The sequence below is a fragment of the Melitaea cinxia genome, chromosome 21 (genome assembly GCF_905220565.1).
Source record: "Melitaea cinxia chromosome 21, ilMelCinx1.1, whole genome shotgun sequence".
Classification (NCBI taxonomy): Eukaryota; Metazoa; Arthropoda; class Insecta; order Lepidoptera; family Nymphalidae; genus Melitaea; species Melitaea cinxia.
In genome coordinates, this window is record NC_059414.1 from 6,003,838 (window position 1) to 6,027,036 (window position 23,199).

General features: G+C 33.6%; 1 protein-coding gene across 1 annotated transcript in view; it reads left to right on the forward strand.

Annotated features, from left to right (window-relative positions):
* Positions 1–23,199, forward strand: part of LOC123664062 (rho GTPase-activating protein 20) — a 40,662-nt gene that overhangs the window by 6,728 nt on the left and 10,735 nt on the right. Inside the window, exons 3-5 of the mRNA XM_045598681.1 lie at positions 2,341–2,436; positions 13,084–13,175; positions 22,319–22,428. Coding sequence (XP_045454637.1) covers positions 2,341–2,436; positions 13,084–13,175; positions 22,319–22,428 — 298 coding nt within the window. The remainder of the gene's footprint in view (positions 1–2,340; positions 2,437–13,083; positions 13,176–22,318; positions 22,429–23,199) is intronic.

Consider the following 23,199-nt stretch of genomic DNA (forward strand, 5'->3'; position numbering starts at 1 on the left):
AAAAATCTTGGATTTGGTAGTAAATTCAGTTATGTTGATGTCATGATCTGTTAAATTGATAATTAGTATCAGCTATGAGATTAAACTACAAAAAGGAGTATGACAGGGAAATAAAATTAACTATAAGGATGAAACTGATTTCAGTCAGTCACTCAGTTCAGTCCACTGCTGGACATAGGTCTCTCCAAGTTCTTGCCAGACATACCGGTTTTCCGTAATCCCCATCCAGCCTACACCGGCAATCTTACGTAGATCGTCGGTCCAACGGGCCGGGGGAGATCCCACACTGCTTTAGCCATACGCGGTCTCCACTCCCTGGAGTGACGTGTCCTGACACGTCCGCTCCAACGGCCATCATTCCTGCGACACAGATGACCAGCCCACTGTCATTTCAACTTGCCAATTCTGTGAGCTATGTCGGTTACTCCAAACATAGTTCTCTTTAAACTTGACAAGGATTCGTTAAAGGACATGAAGGAACTTAAGTTGAAAATAAACAAAACAAACTTGGTCAACAACCTAGTGGTATAAAAATTTAACTTTGTTTTATAATCTTAGTATTTGAGGCGTGTAGGAAAGGATTTCTATTAGAGATGCCACGAATAGTAATTTGGCCGAATACCGAATACCGAATGTTCGGCGAGGCTCTTGGCCGAAGCGCCGAACATTCGGCAGCCGAATATTCGGCCACACTTAGTATTTTTCGCGGGCGACAAGACAACTCGTCACCGTACGAGTTTAAACTTGCATCGCTGAAGTAATACGTACTTCACGGTCGTGTTACAACCTGCTTTATTTGTTGGTCGTTGGTGCATCGTACGTACTGTATACCTACTAAAATATAACATTTAATGTTATTGATTACCATAAGAAATATCACCGTTGATTCGAGTAAAGTTAAATGAATCCAATTATAAGAAATCGCCTATTTGGAACTTTTATGAAATTTATAGTGAAGACAATAAACAGTTTGTTTGTTTGTTAACAGGCAGTTTGTTTGTTGTGTTTGTTTCTTACCACTGGTAGATTTTAAATATTAATTTGTTAGTTCTTTTTTGGTTAAATAAATATCTTTGTGAGTAATATTTTGAGTTTTTTTCATAATTTATTTGGTAATCCTTACTGTATTTTATTATAAATAAGAAAGTAAATCTGTTTATCACGATTTCACGCCTAAACTGCTGAACCGATTTTAATAAAATTTGGTACACAGATACTCTAGAGCCTTAGAAAGGACATGGGCTATAATTTACGCGAAGTCGGGGAGAAACAGTTCGTAGGAAATAAAAAAATTGCTATTCGGTATTCGGCCAAATGGGTAACCATATTCGGCCGAATACCGAATAGCGAAAAAAAGAGGCCGAATAGCCGAATACCGAATAATTGCCGAATATTCGTGGCATCTCTAATTTCTATTATGTTTTTAAACAACTTCAAAGAAATGATAAGGTTTTCATTTAGATTGTATTTTTTGATACCTGCTATTTCATAACTTTTTAACGAATTCCAAAAAAGGAGGAGGTTCTCAATTCGACTGTAATTTTTTTTAATGTATGTTACTTCAGAACTTTTGACTGGGTGGAGCGATTTCGACAAATTTTCTTTTGATCGAAAGGTGGTGTGTGTCATTTGGTCCCATTTAAATTTATTTGAGATCTAACAACTACTTTTCGAGTTATCCAATAATGCATTTTTACTTGACGCTTTTTTCGTCGACATATGTTGTATTATACCGCATAACTTTCTACTGGATGTACCGATTTTGATAATTCTTTTTTTGTTGAAAAAGGGATATCCCTAGTTTGTTACCATAATAAGGAAACCAGGATCTGATGATGGAATCCCAGAGAAATCGAGGGAAACTCTCGAAAATCCGCAATAACTTTTTAATGAGTGTACCAATTTTGATAATTTTTAATTTAATCGAAAGCTGATGTTTATCATGTGGTCACATATAAATTTTATCAAAATCTGATAACTACTTTTTGAGTAATCTTTGATAAGGCGTAGTTACTTGACTATTTTTTCGTCTACTTACGTTGTATTATTTGTCGATGTAATTGAAGTCGGTTTTTTATTTCGTTTGCGAGCAAACACAATTATAATGGATGCATCAATTTTAATAATTGTGTATACAGGATGTACCAGAACTCAACGTTGGCTTGACGTTGAGTTCTGGGACATTCTAAAGCTGGTGTTCTTTGAGATTTAAATTAGATCTGATGAGGAGTTTTGAAGTTATGCTTAATAATGTGTATTGTACTATAGTTGCCGATGTAAATTAAATTTGTTTTTTCTTGGTTTGAGGACAAACTTCATTATTAATATTATTGTTTATAGGAAGATACCTGGAGGTGTGTTCGGAAGGGAAGGCGAGATGCAGTTGTTCACAGCGGTGGAGCTACCAGCTGAACAGCAAGTTGACGCTATAAGAAGGTGAGTGTATTGAACTAATTATTTATTTTATTTATTTGTACATGTATATTCTACATGTTACGCAAATGGCGGTATTAACTCTATACCATCTAACTGTTGACATTGAGACATACAAAAAATAATAGTGAGCGTGGTGGGTTAAGCTCTGATCCTTCTCTTACATGGTGAAAGAGGCCTATAAGTGAGATATCACAGGCGAAATCGCAAAACTTAAAAATAATAATACTCTATCTATCACTCCTTATTACACCAGCTATCAGCCAGTGAAAGTCCCATCAAAATCAATCCAGCCGTTTCAGAGATTAGCCGGAACAAAAAGACAGACAGACAGACCAAAATTGTAAAAAATGTTTTTTGGGTATATGTACCGTGTATACATCCATATGCATTTAGTAAAAAGCGGTTATTTTAATATTACAACCTAACTAAAATTTAACCTAACTAAAACCTTTATAGTATATTTACTGATATTATATGGTATATTAATGATGCGTTGCGCAGTGGTCGCAGAGATTAGGTGAAGCACTAGCGGTCATAGGCTCGATGACAAATGACAAACCGCACATGACAAAAAAGGTTTGTATTAAAGAAAGTTAAACAAAAGTGATATGGTCGAGACAAAAATAATACTAACAGGTATAATCTTCAATCTCGTGAGATGTCGGGATATAAGTTTCCATTACAATCGCATCACTTTCGCATTATAATATTAATAGCACCTAATATAACTACGCAAATAAAGTAAACAATCAAACTTATACCAGACTTCGCTTTCGCCTGTAATATCCCACTGCTGGGCCTAGGTCTCTTTCCCCATGTAGGAGAAGTATCAGAGCTTAATCCACCACGCTGCTCCATTGCGGATTGACGGATATATTCCCTATTATAAGTAACGATCGCTATCAGGTGTACATGATACCAACCGGGTCCGACGACCTAACGTGGTCCCCGAGGTACGGTGAGGAGACCCTTCAGGATTGCACAAACACCTAGACCACAGCAAACATCTGAAAGGCCAATACAAATGTTTGCCATGTGCGGGGATCGAACCCGCAACCGCCAGCACAACAGGTACAATCCATGGCTGTAACCGTTACGCCAACGCGGTGTCAATTTTTATTGATTGTTTTTTATTAAGTACATAAAAGTATTTAGGAAATTTAGTATTTTATAAAATAACAAATACCGTAAAACAAAATAAATCAAACAAAATTATAATAATAATAATTCAAACTATTAAGTGAAATAAAATATATGTGTCTTTATTTATTTTTGTTGACAGTATAAAATTACATAAATAATTTAAAAAAAAGTTTACTAGTAATATTTTAGTTTAACAAACGTCACATTATACAGTCGTGTGACTGATATTGCGTCACTTCCGTTATATATTTTTCTTACGGTTTTTATATCACATTTTTTCATTTCGGTCGCCCAGCCAAATGTCAAGCTTGCCGTAAGGAACTTCGTTCCAATAATAATACTATCTGCCGCATACAAGTAAAGAACCGCGTATGGAAACAATTTTTTTTCTGCGTCACTTCCGTTATATGTTTTTCTTACGGTTTTTATATCACATTTTTTTCATTTCGGTCGCCCAGCCAAATGTCAAGCCTGCCGTAAGGAACTTCGTTCCAATAATAATACTAACTGCCGCATACAAGTAAAGAACCGCGTATGGAAACAAATTTTTTTCTCGCAGAATACTCGTATTTTAATATTTTAAATTATAGCCGTGCTTGCTGTGTTCACGAGAAATATCATGCGGAATCCAAGTGGCTCGTTTTTTTTTTAACGTGGGGAAAATCCATCATGGACACCCTCCGGTTGGGGGGGCTCGGAGGGGATTCAGACTCTTACTGAATAAAAACCGCCTCGTGTGTTCTGCCGTACGCCTATATGACGGGATCACAAGGACGCTGTGAGCTCTTTCGCAATCCCGCCGGTGCTTGCCCTTTCGGGCCCACCGTGGTGCAAAGCACCTCGGAGGGCGCACTCGAACACGAAGCGCGCCCTCCCCTCCTGGAGGAACCGTGCAATGCGGACGACGAATCCCCCGACCCATCGCCCGCGTGGCCCCCCCCGCGGGCGGGAGGAAAACCCCCCGCCCGAACTAGGTCTATCTCCTAGGTCAGCCATACTCAACCATTTTTTTATATGGGCCACAAACACGTTTCAGTCATGGTGTCGCGGGCCGCAAGTAAAAACTATTTAGGTTTCAATTAAAACGTAATTCCAAGTTAATAATGTAGTTTCTTTATTAATGAAAAAATAAGCTTTGACAAAGATCTTTACTTTTGATCTTTTTTTGATCTTTTAATGAAACAACTTTTTTCGGATTTTATCGCGGTTTATTATTAACTTTTGATTCCGGACGTTTTGGATACTTTACAGCAACCATGGTCACGGGAGGACTGAGGTGTCAGATGTCCCAACGTTACAAAGTTATTCGAAACTACCCGACATACATCAATATCTTATATAGTCCTATCTACGCAGAATGTGCTAATTGAGTCTTTAATCTGTGGTAAATTATGCTTGGTTTTTGATTTAATTATATTAATAATGGGGTCCCAAGCAGGTGGTAATTGCCAGCCATCTTCTCTATTGAAATTTGGATGTTTTTTAATTTCAATAGCCTCACGGATCATCCTTGGTTGGAATCGGTGTTCTTTTGCGATGATCTGTGGTTTATCGAATCTAATATAATGGCTAGCTGTGTCTAGACTGTGTTCACAGATTGCGGACTTAGTATAGCGACGATGTTTTAAGTCAGCTATTATATGTTTTTTTTTGATCTTTTGAGAGATCTTTACGTATTTTAATGCGATTTTTGTATTTATGAACACTTTTAAAAACTCTTTTAAAGTCTGGTTTAGCGCTACTTGCTATCCTTATTACATCTTCCAGATGAGAATCTGTAAGTTTGTTTCTATAAATGTCCTTTGTGTATTTCATTTTTGAAAAAGACGATCGCACACATACGTAGATCCAAAAAATGTTAGTAGGATTTGTGCACATCTTTGGACGTTTTTATACTTTTGGTACTCAAAAATTCTACATATTCTCTATTTTTCCTTTTTTTTTCTTTAAACACAACTTCAAGATTAGTGTCGTTTTTAAAATCAATGAACTCATCGAACAAGTCAGAGTAATTACAATTTGGATCGTCTCTTGATCCGAACGCCCATTTTCTAATGGGCACAAAATTTAAATTGGTTTACTATAAATTGGTAACTTCAGATGGGCCAACAACAAGAGCCCGGCGGACCGCAATATAGCTGTCCTAGGTCTACAGTTACAGAACAACCCAAACTTGAAGGAACTTGAAGGAACCCAGTCGAACATTCTGTATAAAAAGTTATCTGGTGAGAAATATATGAATAAAGTAACTAGTGGACGTAATAGCTTCTACGCAATTTGAAGACATTGCCAATGGAGTCAACTCCATTGTTCGCCATAATGATGGTGTTGGACGTCAAGTCCATTAGACAATATGGGAAAACAATACTTGTTTACTTATAAGAACTTTGATGTGTTCCATTGTAGACTTGCTTATCATATTACTGATTAATAAAGGAACTTTTTCGCTAACACAATGTTGTTCAAAGACCTTTAAAGCGTCTTCATAATATTATTTCTAATAAAAATAGTAAATATAAATAACTTTAACTTACGCACAGTGTCGTCTGTTCCTAATATAAACAGTTTAATGCTTGTGTATAGGTAACAGCTGATTGATATAGCTACATATATTTTTTCGATTAATTTTCTTATAAATAACACGTACAAACCTAAACAAATATTTTTATTTCATCCACCACAACCTTCGAAACTAAGCAGAGTCACTGCAAACAAACCAAAGGGCTAGTCAATATTTTATACATTTCTTAGAAATTTTATTTCGACTGTATTTTAATTTTAATATCGATGTTTGAATACGTTTTTAAATTTAAATACGATTTAAAACCCGATTTAACGTTTATCCACTAAAGATGTCGAGGTGATAAAATCGGTTATCGTTAACACCAGCTATTTACCGATTACGTTTCGTTAAAATTATTATTGTATCTTGCAACAAATATCTATCTACATCTATATAGTGTCTGACCATATGCAAGGGCAATTTATTTTAATTTTCAAGATATATTAATAAAGGCCTTAACGACTCGATGACAACCAATATTATGGTAATTCCGAGACAGGGACCAGAAACAACTTAAATGCAAACGCAAACTACACTGACCACGAAAAACTAAAGATAGGATATTAAAATGCTATTTTTTAAATATAATATTAAACATTTATATTATAAATTATAATGCAATAAGGATATTTTAGATTTTTTTTCGTTGGTTTGAAAAATGAATACTTTTTGTTATTTGTTAATTTTGTTAGCTTGTATTAAATTTAGAATAATCTTATTATACATATAAAATTCTCGTGTCACAATGTTAGTTATCATACTCCTCCGAAACAGCAAATATTTTTATGTGTTTGTGTAGGTGTGTGCATGTAAGACGAAGGTGTACTAGTGTGGGTTTGTGCATAAAAGGTGCTGGTTTTGAATATTTTTGATAATACTAGGAAAAATGCCTCTTTTTTATTTCACTCTTAAGTGACGTCGTAAAAAAAGGTCTAAGTTCGAGTACTGGGTATTGTATGTATCGACAATACGGCAGAGGACCGAGTTACGTGCGTAATTAGTTCTTACTCGAGATGTATGAAACAATGGCTTTATATGTCTAGAGTGTCTTGATGGAATTCGGAATTCAATTCTGGATAAAAGCTCGCTGCAATCTATTTTCCCACTTACGATATCATGTAATAAGACAATATCGTACTGCTTACGACGTTGGCATAGAGATTCAATTTGGTAGTGTTTACAGGAATCAACATAGGAGCGACAGATTCTGTAAGTTTTGAAATTCAAAAGCTTTATATGTTTTTTTTTATGATATACATAATAATATACACTTTAATAATATACATATTTATAACCAGATAAAATTATCACGACAAATCTTATAGTTCTTGAGATAAAATTGTGCTGGAAAAATAGCCTTGAAGATACTGTTTTCAGTTTGAAATATTTATTTGTGTTTTATTGACGAATGAGCTCAAAAAATTTTATTAAAAGTTATTTATTGTAAGTACACCTATCCATAGAGACTAATCATAATCAGTATCGCATTTATATAAAATTAGTGATGGAGAAAGACGAGATTATGGGTCGAAAACATTTTTTTAATCTTTATTATTTATGGAGGTTTTCGGCAATCTGACGATGCCACCCTCACAGATCTTACAAAAATATTTAATACTAAGCTTAAGAGCTACTTTTACAATTTTATTCAGCATTCTGGCTTCTCATTACCACCAACGTACAGTGGAGAAGCGTTTTATGTTACGGTCTGACCATTTTCCTAAATGATGAAAGAAGTATAAGTCCATCAGTTGGATGTGACAGGTTGAATCAATTAATTCAACATTCTCTATTGTGTTTGTCCTTGTTGTACCATGAAGTAAACTAATGTCAATGATTACAAATGATATTTTAATTATAATAAAATGTTTAATATCTTAATCACGGTCGTTGACATAATGAATGCAGTGTTGCTTTTAATTACAGCAGCGATTAGTCGTAAACGATTCAGCTTGTAACGTGCCACTGCTGGGCATAGGCCTCTTTCTCCATGTATTAGAACGATCGGAGCTTAATCGCCGTAATCGTCGCCACGCGGCTCCGTTCGGGAGGATATATTCTCTCTACTATGAGTAGCGATCGCTATCAGGCGTATATGATAACCACCGGGGGCTACACCTTAACGTGCTCTCCGAGGTGCGTTGGGGTAACCACATAAGGGCAGACATCCAACTCGAAAAGAAATATTTGTACAAATAAAAAGTAGCCGCCCCGAGCGGGAATCGAACCCGCTTACGGCCGGTGTTTGGGCGCTTACATGACACACACACCACTACAACAAGAGTGGTTGTTATGCGGTGTATTAGTAACACTGCTTCATTAGTAAAACTGTATTAGTAAAACAACTGTAAATTAATCATTGGATGATTGTTTGAGTGTATCCTTTTTTTTTTGCTACAAGGGTGGCAACAAGAGTCCTGTCTGCTTGATGGTAAGCGGATACCGTAATAAAATATATGGATGCGTACAATAGGTATCAGGACGATTGTAAGCATTGCCGTCCCATAGGGACAAAACATTACCTGAGTGTAGTATTGTAACTATGATCTTCTTTATTTAAATAATAGTTACTTACATGAATATTCTTCAATAAAAATAAAATTATGTGGTGTCATGGGACACCAGGTAGGAACGAAGTTCCTTCGGATAGTATAGAACAATTTGAAAAAAAAAGTTGAATTTTATCCATATTTTCTAGTTCTTGTTTTTTTTTTTTAAATTTGTTGATTGGTTTTTAATTAAGTACATAAAAGTATTTAGGAAATTTAGTATTTTAGAAAATAACAAACACCGTAGAATAAAATAAATCAAACAAAATAATAATAATAATAAAAATAATTCTAACTATTAGGTAAGTGAAATAATAAAAAAAAGATATGGCTTTATTTATTTTTGTATAATATTACATAAATAATTTAAAAAAAAGTTTACAAAAAAATATTTTAGTTTTACAAACGTCATATTATAGTCGTGTGACTGATATTACGTCACTTCCGTTATATATTTTTCTTACGGTTTTAGTATCACATTTTTTTCAGTTCGCTCGCCCAAACAAATGTCAAGCCTGCCGTAAGGAACTTTTGTTCCAAAAATTGTTGCTAATCGCAAAACGAGTTTTTCTAATATTTCAAAGGTCTAATACTTCCGGAAAGTTCGAAAAGTAAAATTAAGAAAATTAGAAAATTGAGCGATTATTTAAACGTTACGTTACTACGCGTCTGTTACTACTGTCAAAAGTTCATAATAAATAAGTATCTGTAAGCGTTACTTATGATTAATGTAGCGTTAGTTAAATTAAAAGGGAAAACAAAGATACACGGAAGCGAATCGTACACGATCACGCAACAAATGTAACATTTCTATGAATATATTTACGTTTTTTATTTTTTCATTTCACGGAAAGGCAAATTGCGTGATTATTATTTATACCTAGTCCAGCCATAAGTTCTGTTACAAATAAAAATGCATTTTTTAAAATGAAGTAATGTAATATTATTAAAATTTATACCTACATATTTATTAACGTCTCAGCAAAAAATAAAAAAAAAAAATATTCTATTAGAAATGGCCACCTTTAGCTTTTATACAGGCCTTAAATCTGTTTGGCCACGAATCTATGGATTTACGCACTGTTTCCAAGGGAAATTTCGCCACTGCTTGCTCCAAAGATTTTTTAAGAGACTCAATGTCGCCGTGTCGTTTAGAACAGGCCATGTCCTCTAAAACTGACCATAATCTGAAGTCTAAGGGGTTGAGGTCTGGGCTAGATGAGGGCCAGTGCCCAGTCTTCAACTCTTATAAAGTCCGTAACGTTGGTTTCAAGCCAGGCTTGGGTAGTTCGTGCCTTGTGACCAGGTGCAGAGTCCTGCTAGAAAGTCCACGGTATATTTTTAAAAAGTGTATTGCTGATAGGTTTCACAACATGATCTAAGACTGTACCTTGATACACTTTGGCTGAAGTTTTCATTCCTTTTTCACAAAAATGTAGTTTTGTGACTCCTTGGTAAGACACGCCGCACCAAACCATCACTGACGCAGGATGATGACCACGTTGTACCTTTCCGACAACTTGAGCAGCTTCTTTAGAACTGTGAGCGTACACTTTATCATTTTGCTTATTGTAGTGTTCTTCAATCGTGAAAATTTTTTCATTGGTAAAGAGGATATTTCTGTGCCTTTCACCTGCGAATCGCGACAGAAGGCGTTGATCGATCCACTCTCTTTAATTGTGAAGATTGATTTAGGGCATGTCCTGTATATCGGCGATAAACACCAAGCTTCAGGTCTCGTTTTATAATACGCGTCAGAGTCCTAGCAGGAATCTTGATTTCTCGCAATAAGATTTTTTGCTTCCTAATGGGGTTTCGACGACTTCTGGCTTTAACAGCATTAACAGCCTTTGTAGTTCTAACAACACGTGGCCGTCCTGATCTTTTCTGGTCTTCGACAGAAGAAGTGTTGCTGTATCTGTTGATAGTACGATATACAAACATACGGCTGATACCAAGCTTTTGAAGTGTCTGGAATATGATCACTGCAATCCTATTTTCTTTAACACCCTATTCCATATTGTAATTTGATAATGAACATGAAAAAATATGTGAAATGGCGCAAAATCGAAATAAGTTTTTAAAATTATATACTTGTTCCAATTTCAAAAAAATTAAAAAGTCTAAAAAAAGAAAAGTTTTTATGTAACAGTATTTAAGGCCAGACTAGTTATATTGATCAATTCTAATTTTATCATTTATTCAGGACAATCTGATTGACACTACGCAGTCACACCTGTGTATATGTAGCTATAACTCATCAATAATGATTATTGTGTTAAAGATCAAATATCTTATTTCTTTAAGCAATGACAGACTATAAAACAACACGGTACGACTCACTGATAAAGCAGAAGGAACTATGGGTCTGTTACACCAGTTGTAGATAACGCTATTTGACGTAGGTAATATAGGACAGTAGGACCTGGTTCTACTCAATTAATAAATTGCAACTTTAAGATTAAAGAATAGAAATATCTCATTAATATAGTAAAATTCGATGGTAAAAAGAAATCAACAATTTTAACATAACTGGTAAAACAGGAGAGAAAGCATACGAGAAATCGAGTATGATTAATTGTACATTCAAAAATCATGTACAAAACAATCAGATAACAAAACAATCACAAAAGACGTTGCTTACTTATTTTACCATTGATTAATGTTTTACAACATAAATGAAATGTTATTTGTATTAACTAGTTTAAAAAAATGTCTTATTTTTTCGTAATAATTGCGAAGTTATTTTTTTTTATGAATTAAAATAGTATATATGCACAATTTTCATAATATTTAAATAACTTACTTTTTACTGCTTTCTATTTGAATTGAAAAATTATAATGTAAAAGCGGTTCCGTATACGTTATGTTATGTTACATTAGTATTCTTGAGCGTTATTATCTAATTACTATCTCTGAATCTTCTCTTGTAGCAAAATATTGTGTTGGTTCTGATAGACCGACGAGACGGTCGTTGACCCTTTGTTTATGTTAAGATTTTAATTTTTCTTTTACAATGGGGTCGTTACGGTCATTCTCGTAATCAATTTTTGATATTAGCCGTAGCGTGTAACATTTAGTTCAATAATAATTAATTATATTGACGGGTATTATGTTGTTTGGTTATTTGATGAAAAAGGTACCATCTCCGTTATGTACCGAATGCGGCATCATTGAAGATGCGGAATGGTGGAATGTGTCCGAAATGAGGATATTAAAAATGATATTCTGCAAATAACCCAAAATTTTAAAGAACTTGGAGGTTGTAATTCAATTTTGGCGTATCCTCTCTCAAAAGCGGCTAAACTGTTGTACAAAATTTTAAATATTGGTATGCGACGACGACCTCATTAATTTCATGTATTTGTGTGATGTTCCTATGGAGTGGCGTAGTCCTTATGGACTAAAACTCTTTTAATAAAGAAAAACAATGTTGTTTGTGATAAGTAACAAAAGGCTATATTGATGTATTTTTTAATGTGTTTATAAAATGTTGAAGATGTATGGGTTTAGTATAGGTTAGTAGCTCTCGACTTCTTGTCCCCTGTGATTAATGAAAGAAAGAGAAGCAGTTGAATTTCTTTCCGTTTCTTCAGAACGTTTAAAGTAATAACGTTTAATAAAGTTTAAAATAGAGTCAAAATGAAGAAAGAAATACATATCTATATATCTATAATCTATAATAATATATATAAAAGCGAAAGGTCACTCACTCATCACGAAATCTCCGAAACTATAACACCTACAAACTTGAAATTTGGCAAGTAGGTTCCTTATAAGACGTAAGCATCCGCTAAGAACGGATTTTACGAAACTTGCCCCCTAAGGGGGTAAAACGGGGGGTGGAAGTTTGTATGAAAGTCCTATGTTTTTGAAGTTAGAGACTTGAAATTTAAAATGTAAGCTCTATAGATGGTGAAAAGGTGGCCAAATAACATATCTTTAGAAATCAACCCCCTTTTGGGGATAAAACGGGGGATAGTAGGTCGGCTCACTGATCACGAAATCTCCGAAACTATAATACCTACAAACTTGAAATTTGGCAGGTACGTTTCTTATAGGGCGTATACATTTGCTAAGAACGAATTTTATGAAACTCTACCCCTAAGGGGATAAAACGGGGGTTGGAAGAACGCGGGCGAAGCCGCGGGCACAGCTAGTATGTAATATAAATGTTTAAAAATCTACCTTAATAAAATATTTATAGGGGTTAGAGCTGTAGGCAAAATAACTGCCATTAAGAAAAAACAAAGAGGTTCCTCGACATAGGATATCATTTTCCTGGGTCCCATTGAGGGGTCTTTTTGGTTCATTTCGTAGTTTTTTCTTTGAAACATCAGTACATAAACGGAATAGTGTACATAGGAAAGTCATGTTCTTGTTTGTTGTCAGGTTGCTACTATCGCTGCCAGTCTGTACGCAGAGATTATTGGTGCTACTCTTCGGTACGTTTCGCGTGATGGCGTCTAACGCTGATAAAGCTGGTAAGTGGATAAAAACTTTAATTCTTCAGTTATGCATGATTTTAATATTGATAAAACTTTTATCAATGACTTCCTTTTTTTAAACGTCTTCCTTTGACTTTGAGGTTCTCAATTCAACTGTTTTTTATGTGTTACCTCATAACTTTTACTAGGTGTACAGATTTTGATGTTTCTCTTTTTAATCGAAAGCAAGTGCTCGTCATGCAGTTCCATTTATGTACGAGATCTAACTTCAAATAACAAGTCGTTACAAGATAGTAAATGGAGTAACTTTTAACGCATTGTTTATAAATGTCTTTTCTATATTACATAGTCATGATGTGCTAAAGAAATTCGAACTAATTACAATAATAGGAAGAAGAAAACAAATTGGATTACAAGGAATTTATGCGTTCACAATTTCCGCATTTAAATAAAAAAAGTTAAATAGCAAAATAGAAGATTAGCGGTTTAAATAAAGATAGAACTAAACGTTCTTTGCGTTGGTTGGTTTTACTCGCATTTTTTTAATAGTTGCTGTTCCACAACTTTTAATCGTAGCGTGATGTTGTATATCCTCTGATTCTTCTTGATATTGTAGCTTTTTACAATCAAGTATTAAGAGCTGTTAGTCATTACTTATAAGAGTTTACCATGCACAGACAAACACCTTTCTTTTTACATTGTTAGTATAGATATAACGGAGCTCTTCAATAGCGCGTGCTCATAATTATAACACGGTTTGCCAAACAAAAAAGGATGCATTCCACTAGTTCATTAGAACTGGATATAATTACTCTAATTTTGCCAATTACGCATGTCGGCGTGGCCGCTCGGTCTATTGATGCAACGACCGAGCTTAGCGGGCATCGTGCGATTATTTAATCCCTAGACTCCAGTTGAGACGCCCAGGCGGCCGGCCCTCTTAATGCCGTGTTTGACCTGTTTAAATCATAAGGATCTGCTAAGTTCATTGAGCTGAGACTGTACGTTTGGTCTTTTCCTTTTTTCGTTCTGGTAGTCTCAAATGTCATTACGACTAATACTCTCTGTTCTCACGAGCTAAACTGTAACGCCATTTCGGAGCAAGTTTTTATTTATTTTATTTATTTATTTATTTAACAATTTATGTACACTAGGATAGCAAAAGGAAATAGCTCTTATAAACAATGCTGGTACAAAGGCACTACTTATCCCATGATGGAATCTCTTCCAGTAGTCCTGCCACAGGAAACTTATAAAACAGTCGCAAAATTAGCGTCCACAATCTAAACATATAGAAAATAAAAATATAATATAAATACATAATTATACAATATATAAATGCACACATACATAATAATCTATACACACGTAGATACAAATAATACGATACTTATACATACCCGCATACACATATACGATACATAATATAATACATACGATAATATATTCCCAATACGCATAAGGACATTTAATTAAATTGATTTTAGACTAGGATTGATTAAGGTAGAATTTTCTCACTCTTTTCTTAAATAACGATAGTGTTTTGCAATCGCGAATTTCATATGGTAGGGAATTCCAAAGTCTAACGGAATGTACAGTAAAGGAGTAAGAATAGAAATCGGTACGGTGGGTGGGCATCTGAAGAAGAGAACGTTTAAGAGATCTGCAAGGAGAATCATCATCGTGAGAGAAAGAAAAGCGGTCCCGTAGATACGAAGGAGAACGAGGATTAAAAAGAGTCTTAAAAAGGAAACAGAGTATTCTAAAACATAACATAACATAACAATACACTTTATTGTACACCAAAACAGAAATAATACATATTATGAACTTAAACAGAGTATCATCAGGCACAAAGGGCGGCCTTATCGCTAAAAAGCGATCTCTTCCAGGCAACATAGGGGCAGAGGAGTTGGTATTGTGTCAGTGTAGGTGTACAAATTGAGACATAAACGTTTGAATATATTTACTTATTTACATACATACATACATAAACATAAATACATACATACGTACATACATACATACATACATACACATATACATACATATATACATAAACATATACATACACAAACACATACATACAAACATACATACATATGTATATATATATATAATTTTATTCACGTTGAATATCAAGATAATGCTTCTTGACAGCCTTTTTAAAAATAGAAAGCGATTGTACACGTCTAATATGCAAGGGTAAAGAATTCCAAAGTCGAGAAGCTTGAACAGTGAAAGATTTAGAATAAAAGGAAGAGGAGTGAGGGGGAATTTCAAGAAGTAAGGTATTCTCAGAACGAAGACTGCGTTCATGGATATCACTAAGAAATTTAAATCGTTGCTTTAGATAAGCAGGTGCAACAGGGTTAAATAGAATAGAGTAAAGTAAGTTAAGAATATGCGTATTCCTGCGAAAGCGAATAGGGAGCCACTTAAGTTTTTTACGGAATTCAGAGATATGATCATATTTACGAAGTCCAAATACGATATACGTAGAAATTTCTACGATGGCGGATAGGTAGCCATTGAAGCTGCTTACGAAAGTGACTTACATGATTATATTTTTTTAAGCCGAAAATGAAAACGCAAGCATAAATTTTGTAGTCGCTCAAGCCTGTTAAGTAATTCTTCGGTGGCATCTAAACAAGTGACATCGGCGTAATCAATGATCGGATGTATGAGAGTTTGCACAAGAGAAACTTTAGTCTTGAAGGGTAAAAAAATTTGTAGTGCTTTTAGAGAATGGAGCTAAAAGTATACCTTACGGACTGATCTCATTGATATAATAAGCATTCTAGTTAAGATTGGAGTCAAAAACAACACCTAAGTTCTTAGCCGAGTCGGAAAAAGTAATAGGAACGCCGTCGACGGTAATAGGGGGTAGTTCAGCTATATCAAGTCGAGAGCGAATGCGTTTACTACCTATGGTTAATACTTTAGTCTTATAATCTGCATATAAATTTATTCGAATATTATGTGATATTTCTTTTTGTTTTTATTCGAATGTACTTTAGGAAAGTATCTTTCAAATTTCAACGGACACTAAATTTATGATATGGAAGTTCAGAAGTACCTTACGTTTTTAAGAAGTCTGACATAAACCGGATGTTCTTACATTTTAATGGGTCAAACACTTGAATCTATTCCGTTGCCAAATCAAATATTCTAATTAGTTCATCCATTGCGTATGCGCGCTATAAGAGACCACTATTGTTATTTCACCCGATACTCACATATACATAGGTAAATATCGTACACATCGGTACAGCCATTTCTTTATTTTTATTATTAACTTATGATGTTTCTATTGTCTTTAATATTTAGATAATAATATATCATATTTATGTAGATTTTCTATTTTATTTTAGTTAAAATCGATCGAAGTTATAAATTCTTTCTATTTTCGTCGATATTTATCTTAAAACTATATTTTCAATACAATTTAATCCCACCAAAAACATTTTCATGTAAAATGTTGCCAAGACGAGATCATATGGCTCGCACTGTCAAAAAGTTATCAGATCTCATGTAGAGCCAAGCTTCTAACTCTACACGCCCTAACTCTGCAAACCCTAACTTTACAAACTCTACACCTTAGTCAAAATATGTGGCTTGGCCGTTTTGCTACCGTCGCGTGGGCGTAAGGTGAAAAATTTATTCACTGTTTATTACTTTTCTGTTATACAATAGTTCTATTAAAGAAAAAATAAAAAGAAGAAGAATAATTGATATACATATAATAAAAAATAAAAAGAAAATATACATATATATAAATGAGACAGGAAAGTCGTCATCTACAACATCGGCAGCCGGTAGTAATGAAACGGCCAAGCCACATATTTTGACTAAGGTGTAGAGTTTGTAAAGTTAGGGTTTGCAGAGTTAGGGCGTGTAGAGTTAGAAGCTTGGCTCTACATGAGATCTGATAACTTTTTGACAGTGCGAGCCATATGATCTCGTCTTGGCAACATTTTACATGAAAATGTTTTTGGTGGGATTTCACTTCTTTTTGTAAGTTGCTTATGACAATATTATAGCTGCATTTTAGCTCCGACACATTTTATACCATAAATATCATCCAATCTTCACAATATTCGGTTTAAACACGCTGTTTTTGATTTTATGTTGAACTGATATGCAAACAGTGACCTCCGCCAAAACTTAAATAGCAAAATTACAAAATGTAAATTTTCGACATAAACTAATAACCGATTTTTATTTTTTATATATTTTATTATTATTATTAATAACAAGGAGTCCTTATATCAATTTTCAGACCTCTAGCATCAAAATTTGCGGAAGTCTCATACAAACTTCCATCTCCTAGTTTAAGGGGTTGGGGGGTAAAAGTTCCAAGTTTTAGAATTTTTTTGTTGTTTGTGTACTAATACTAGCTTACATACCAAATTTCAGCTTTCTGGGACTTCAGGAAGTACTCTATGAATTTTGATGATCATCAGTGAGTGACGAAATCGGGGTTTTTTAGGTATCAATAAAATCTAAAGTATAAGAGCTATGCAATTGAAACTTTATATGTTTAATAAATCCGCTATTGACATCATATCCCCAGAATTTTGTTTATCTGGTATAATCCAAACCCAAGTTATGAGGGTTCAAAAAAACGACGAAGCGCTTCGAGAAAAGATAGGTAGTGCTTTTCGATTTTTTTTTTTTTTTTGTCTCGTCTTGGCGGGGGCACTACCGTGCCCCCAGATTTGTTTAAATTTTATTATATACTAACCTTTTTTATTAATAACTTATTTTATAAGATGTATACATCAGCTTTTCGTAAAACAAATTTATCATTGAAACGTTATGTTCGTTTTTCGAAAACTAATTTTGTTTTCCGAAATGAATTTACCAACAAAATGATACATATTTTTGTCTCCTCTAAATAGAGGAAGTTGTTATATTTAATGGCACATTATTAACAATGGCGGATACCGTAGTACAGCTCTCGGAAAATAAACTATTTTCGTTTTTTGTTGAAAAATTATTATGTCACGGCCGTGCGAAAAAGCGGTAAAAATTTTTTTTAGATCACCAATCTTTACCCACGTCGAAGAAACATTACTGAAATCAAAACAAATTGGCGTTTTTAATTATTTATTTAATTCGAATGATCGAACTATTTTTTCTCTTAAAGTTAATTAATTTTAGATTACATTTAGATTTGTTTTTTTTTTTCAATTAGATGGTTATTTTTGTCGAATGAATTAATCACGCCTAAATGAAGTTGTTTTGTGGACATAAACTATGTAGGCAATATCACATAAAAGTCATGCTTTGACCGTGACTGCGGTTGTATCCAAGAAATAAATAATTTGATTCTATTCTTTGAGCCTTATCATTCCCAAGATATAGTTCATAAGAATCTATATATTGAGTGTAATAAAAATAAATGTAGTGGTTACCGTGTTATATTGTCACATTTCCTTTGGTAAAATATTCAGAAAACTTTACATCAACTAATATAATTATATCTTCCATACTATTATTTAATTTATATAAATAAAATTTAATCGCCAAAATGTATGTACGGAGCATAACTTCACTGATATCTCAACTGACTCCACCATGGATTTTTTTTTGTATTTATTGTAACGACGAGTTTTGTATAAAAGAAAATCTAAAAAATGTTGATACGAAGTTTGCCGGGACAGCTAGTTTGGTTTTAATGGCTTTTAAAAAAATATATTATAGGTACTTTAGTATTTGCTTATTATTAGTATGTCAGAAATTTTTACGCACTGTTTAAACGAAGCTTTTGATCTTTTCTAAGGCTTGCGTTATTTCCATATTGTGTTAAGTTCGGTTCATCGCCTTTGCCAGGAAAATGTTAGAATTTTTTAAACAAACTAATTCGTAATTAAAATTAAAGAGCTGACTAAAACGGCCTAGTGTCAAGGTTACACAGTTTGCACAGTTTTTCATGAAAACGTTTTAATTACTTGATTTTGTACAGATATATCACGAGATTTGCAAGAGAAAAGGCATTAAAGTGACTTTATAATCGAAAATAACTTCTCGACTCGTTTCAGGCCCTTGAGTTGTTCCGTGTTCTTACTGTAATAAACTATAATACAAAAGAAAATTTTAACTTTTATTTCCATCCAGTAGAAAAAAAAACTTGTTCGCCCAAGAAGTTTGTATGCTATATAAAACATCGAACTTGTCGTTTAGTATTAAAAATGAAGTAGATAAATTAGATTTCGCCAGATATTAAATTATAATCTTAAGAATAAATCCTTCTATAATTCAAGTCATAATTCAGTAATGTTTTATATGCTAGTAAAGTCCATACCATTTTCACACTAGCGAGCGTATCGCTGTAGTCGTACGGTCCATTAACCATGTTATTCTATCCCCTTTTAACTCGCTCGTAAATCGGGTGGCATTTTATTTAAAATGTCACTGACAGTTACATAAAAGCGGTATTACTTCGTTCATTGGATTCACTGACTGTGAATTACAAATTGTTGTGAACTGTACTGTGCATGTGTGTGTTCTTGTGTATCGATAGATATTTGTATACCCACAAAATGCTTACCTATTCAGTAAAACGGGCTTAGTGCGTATTAAAATATTTGTATAAACGTGTACTAATAGGCCACGGAGATTACTTCATCATGTGGAAACCCCTAGGACAGAAAAATATCCTGTCAACAGATGAGTTTATTAAAATTGATTTCTTGGTAACTGCGTAACACGTTGTAACTTTTCCCAGCTCGAAACTAGAGGAGAACGGAGAACTTCACCCATCTGTCATAGATATAGTAAAAAAAAGTAGATAATGCGCGGCCTTTGTTGTTAGTGAAGCCACAAAACTCGGCTCCTTCAAGTAAATACACGCGCTCACGCACACATATGCATCAAACTACGCTCATTTTCGTTAGTATCTCACGAGGCCTCGTACAGTAACTTTGCCTATAAAATGCCGTTCTTTTGTAGTTAAATGGTGCAAAAACAATACCAAAGTGAACAAAAAGTCTGAAGAAATATCGTTTCACACGTAAATACATACAAAACTTTATATTTTTTGTTATTCCAAAATAATATTGAGGTTATTCGGAACTTATAATTTCTATGCCCCGAAATGACGTACCGAGGGAGTGTTACCAGTAATTTTTATTTCCATTAGCCCAAAATGCGGGTAAGTAAATTGTAGGCAATCATAGAAAAATAATTAAGCAGAAAGTGGACATCATTATTGTGTTTTTTTTTATCGTGTGATTTTATGTGTTACCTAAATTGAAAATAAAAAAATCAAAATATATTTATGAATTATTAACTCGCTTGTTTTATGTTTTAACTTTTTACAATTTTTGAGTAAACTAGGTACCCATATTTTACTATCAAATTTCATGGTTTTAGGTTTCCAACGAATATTTTAATAAGAGGTGAATGGGTAGCGGCTGTAAGACTGAAAAAATGACCACGATTATGCTGGCCATGCGCATAAAGTCAATTTAATACGATTAGTGATTGAAAAATATTTGAACATAAGACTACATCATATTAGTAAAATGCAAACAATGATGACTCTGAGTTCTAAGCGACAAAAATTTAAAAAACTTATACAACATAAAGGATTCTAGGTTTAAGAAAAATAGTTAAAAAAAAAACCGACTGCAAACTGAAAAGAGATAAACAGAGGGGATAGGAAGTGTCCATTCATACGATTATCTTACGAATATTTTTTTTTATTATTCTACCGATTTTTTGTTTTATTTTTATTAAATTTATTTAAAACAAAAACAGGTTTTTATTTTCACATACCCATTTTACCTATATTAAATTAATTGTTTAATAAAAATTTTAGGGACTTTTTTTAAAAGGTGTCAACACTTCACTCACTCACACATCTTTAAAAAAGTGGCTTCAGTTTTCTGTTCTAGGTGCGTTATCTACCTTTTTTTACTTGATCTATGCCATCTGTTTAATGGATGAAAATTTTATATTTATTTTAGCATATTAGAAGAAAAAAAAAATGGCGATCTGGTTAGCTAGAAAATGCCTGGCCAAGCTATAGTTAATTCTAAATTGTTTTTTTTTTTTTATTTAAAAATGCACCTACGAGTTTAAATAATAAATTTAATGCCAGTAGAAAATGTCAATGTGCGTTCTCTATTATTTTCTTAGAATAAGTACTAGGTTAGCATGTATAAATAGGTATATTAATATACTAGTTGTGCTCGCGACTTCGTCCGCGTGGAATTTAACACAAAAGCCACATGTTTAATAAATAAAACTTAAATCAAAATGAGCGCTGTTTTATTGCTAAAAAGATGACATAGGATTGTCTGCTAAAAGATCTGGTTTGAATGGCGGTTGGTGAATAAATAAATAAATAAATCTAATATATAAAATTCTCGTGTCATGGTGTTAAACATTGAACTCCTCCGAAACGGCTCCGCCGATTTTAATAAAATTTTGTGGGCATATCGGGTAGGTCTGAGAATCGGCCAACATCTATTTTTTATACCCCTAAGTAAGGGGGGGGGGGGGATTAAGGGGGTCAAGTCAGCTAGTATAATATAATCGTTTCACACTCATCGTTCTACAGTAAGATGAAAATCCTATGTCGAGCGTAACGACCCAACCGTGATGATATAATCGATGTCATTATGACCTATATATACAAACGTGTATCGTAAGCGGGATCCGAATAAGCGACCGCTAGCTCGAAACCTAGTTGCCGTTACGCACCAACTGGTCCTCAGTTTTTTGCTTAATATAATTATACTTAATATTATACATGCGAAAGTTTGTGAGGATGGATAGAGTTTTTGCTCCTATTTCGATGAAAGTTTATATGTAAATTAGTTGTGAGATCCAGATTAAAACGTAGTTTTTATTTTATTTTTCAAATTTCTACAACATTAGGGATATGCGAGTAAAGCCGTGAAGCAAATCTAGTTTATTGATATGACAGTTTATAAGGGATACAAATAAGAAAAGCATTCATTAATGAAATACTAATACACATAAATAATCTTGAGGAGTCTTGTAAAACTTTCTCTCTTCATATGAATAACATTAATTGTACCAAACGAAGATAAGACTAACTGTTAAATACTATACATTTATATTAAAACAGATATAGAATCATTTCAGTAAGAGCATAGCACAATAGCATAGGCATAAGTTAACCCAAATCCCTTGATTTATAGGCACAGGGATGACATCAGAGGCCCTGGGCGTGTCGGTGGCACCATCGTTCTTCCACTCGTGCGTGTCCGATGGCAAGACCGCGACTATGGAGGATGTTCAGCGGTTCAAGGTCAGTGGTATAACTGCAATTGAACGTTCCTACATGCAGCTATCGACTTAAGTGGATAATACTCTGCCGCGTGACTTTGTATTGTAATATGATTTAGACTTGTATATGAATGTGAGTGTATATAATACGTCGGTACGATCGTCTGTCACAGTTGCATTGTTAGGATTTTATGATTTTAAAGATTCGATTAAAATATTTTATGTTATTTAAATTACAATAAATTGTTTCTGTATTATTGTTGCTACAACGAATTATGTGATGTTTTTTAGCCATGAAATTCCCAAAACTGAGTCATTTATTTTCATGACATTTTTAATATAGAACCACAAGTCATGGAGTTGACTCCAAAAACTAAATAATGTTACCAATCAAAATAGTTATGACTATCGATTATGTCTTTGATGTAATCAAAGTATATTAAGCCAGTTGACTTACAATTTTCACTACCTACTTGAAAAATTCATTAAGTACAGTTTATTCTATGTCGTTCTATCGCATTACTAATCTCTTGGTATTGTTATCAACGAACCAAGATGACAATGTTGGCTTATCAGACAGTATATTTCAATTTACAACGTAAACTTAATGGCTATGTATGTTATATGTATTAATCTGATTACAGCAATTTGTATGTAATCTTTAAAAAAATGATTTCATGACTTGCTTTGTCTAAAAGTTTGTTAAAAACCGTTTTATATCTTCGTGTTAATATTACTTCCGTATAAGTACACAATTTTATATGAACGTAGTAATTGTACTACTTATACATAA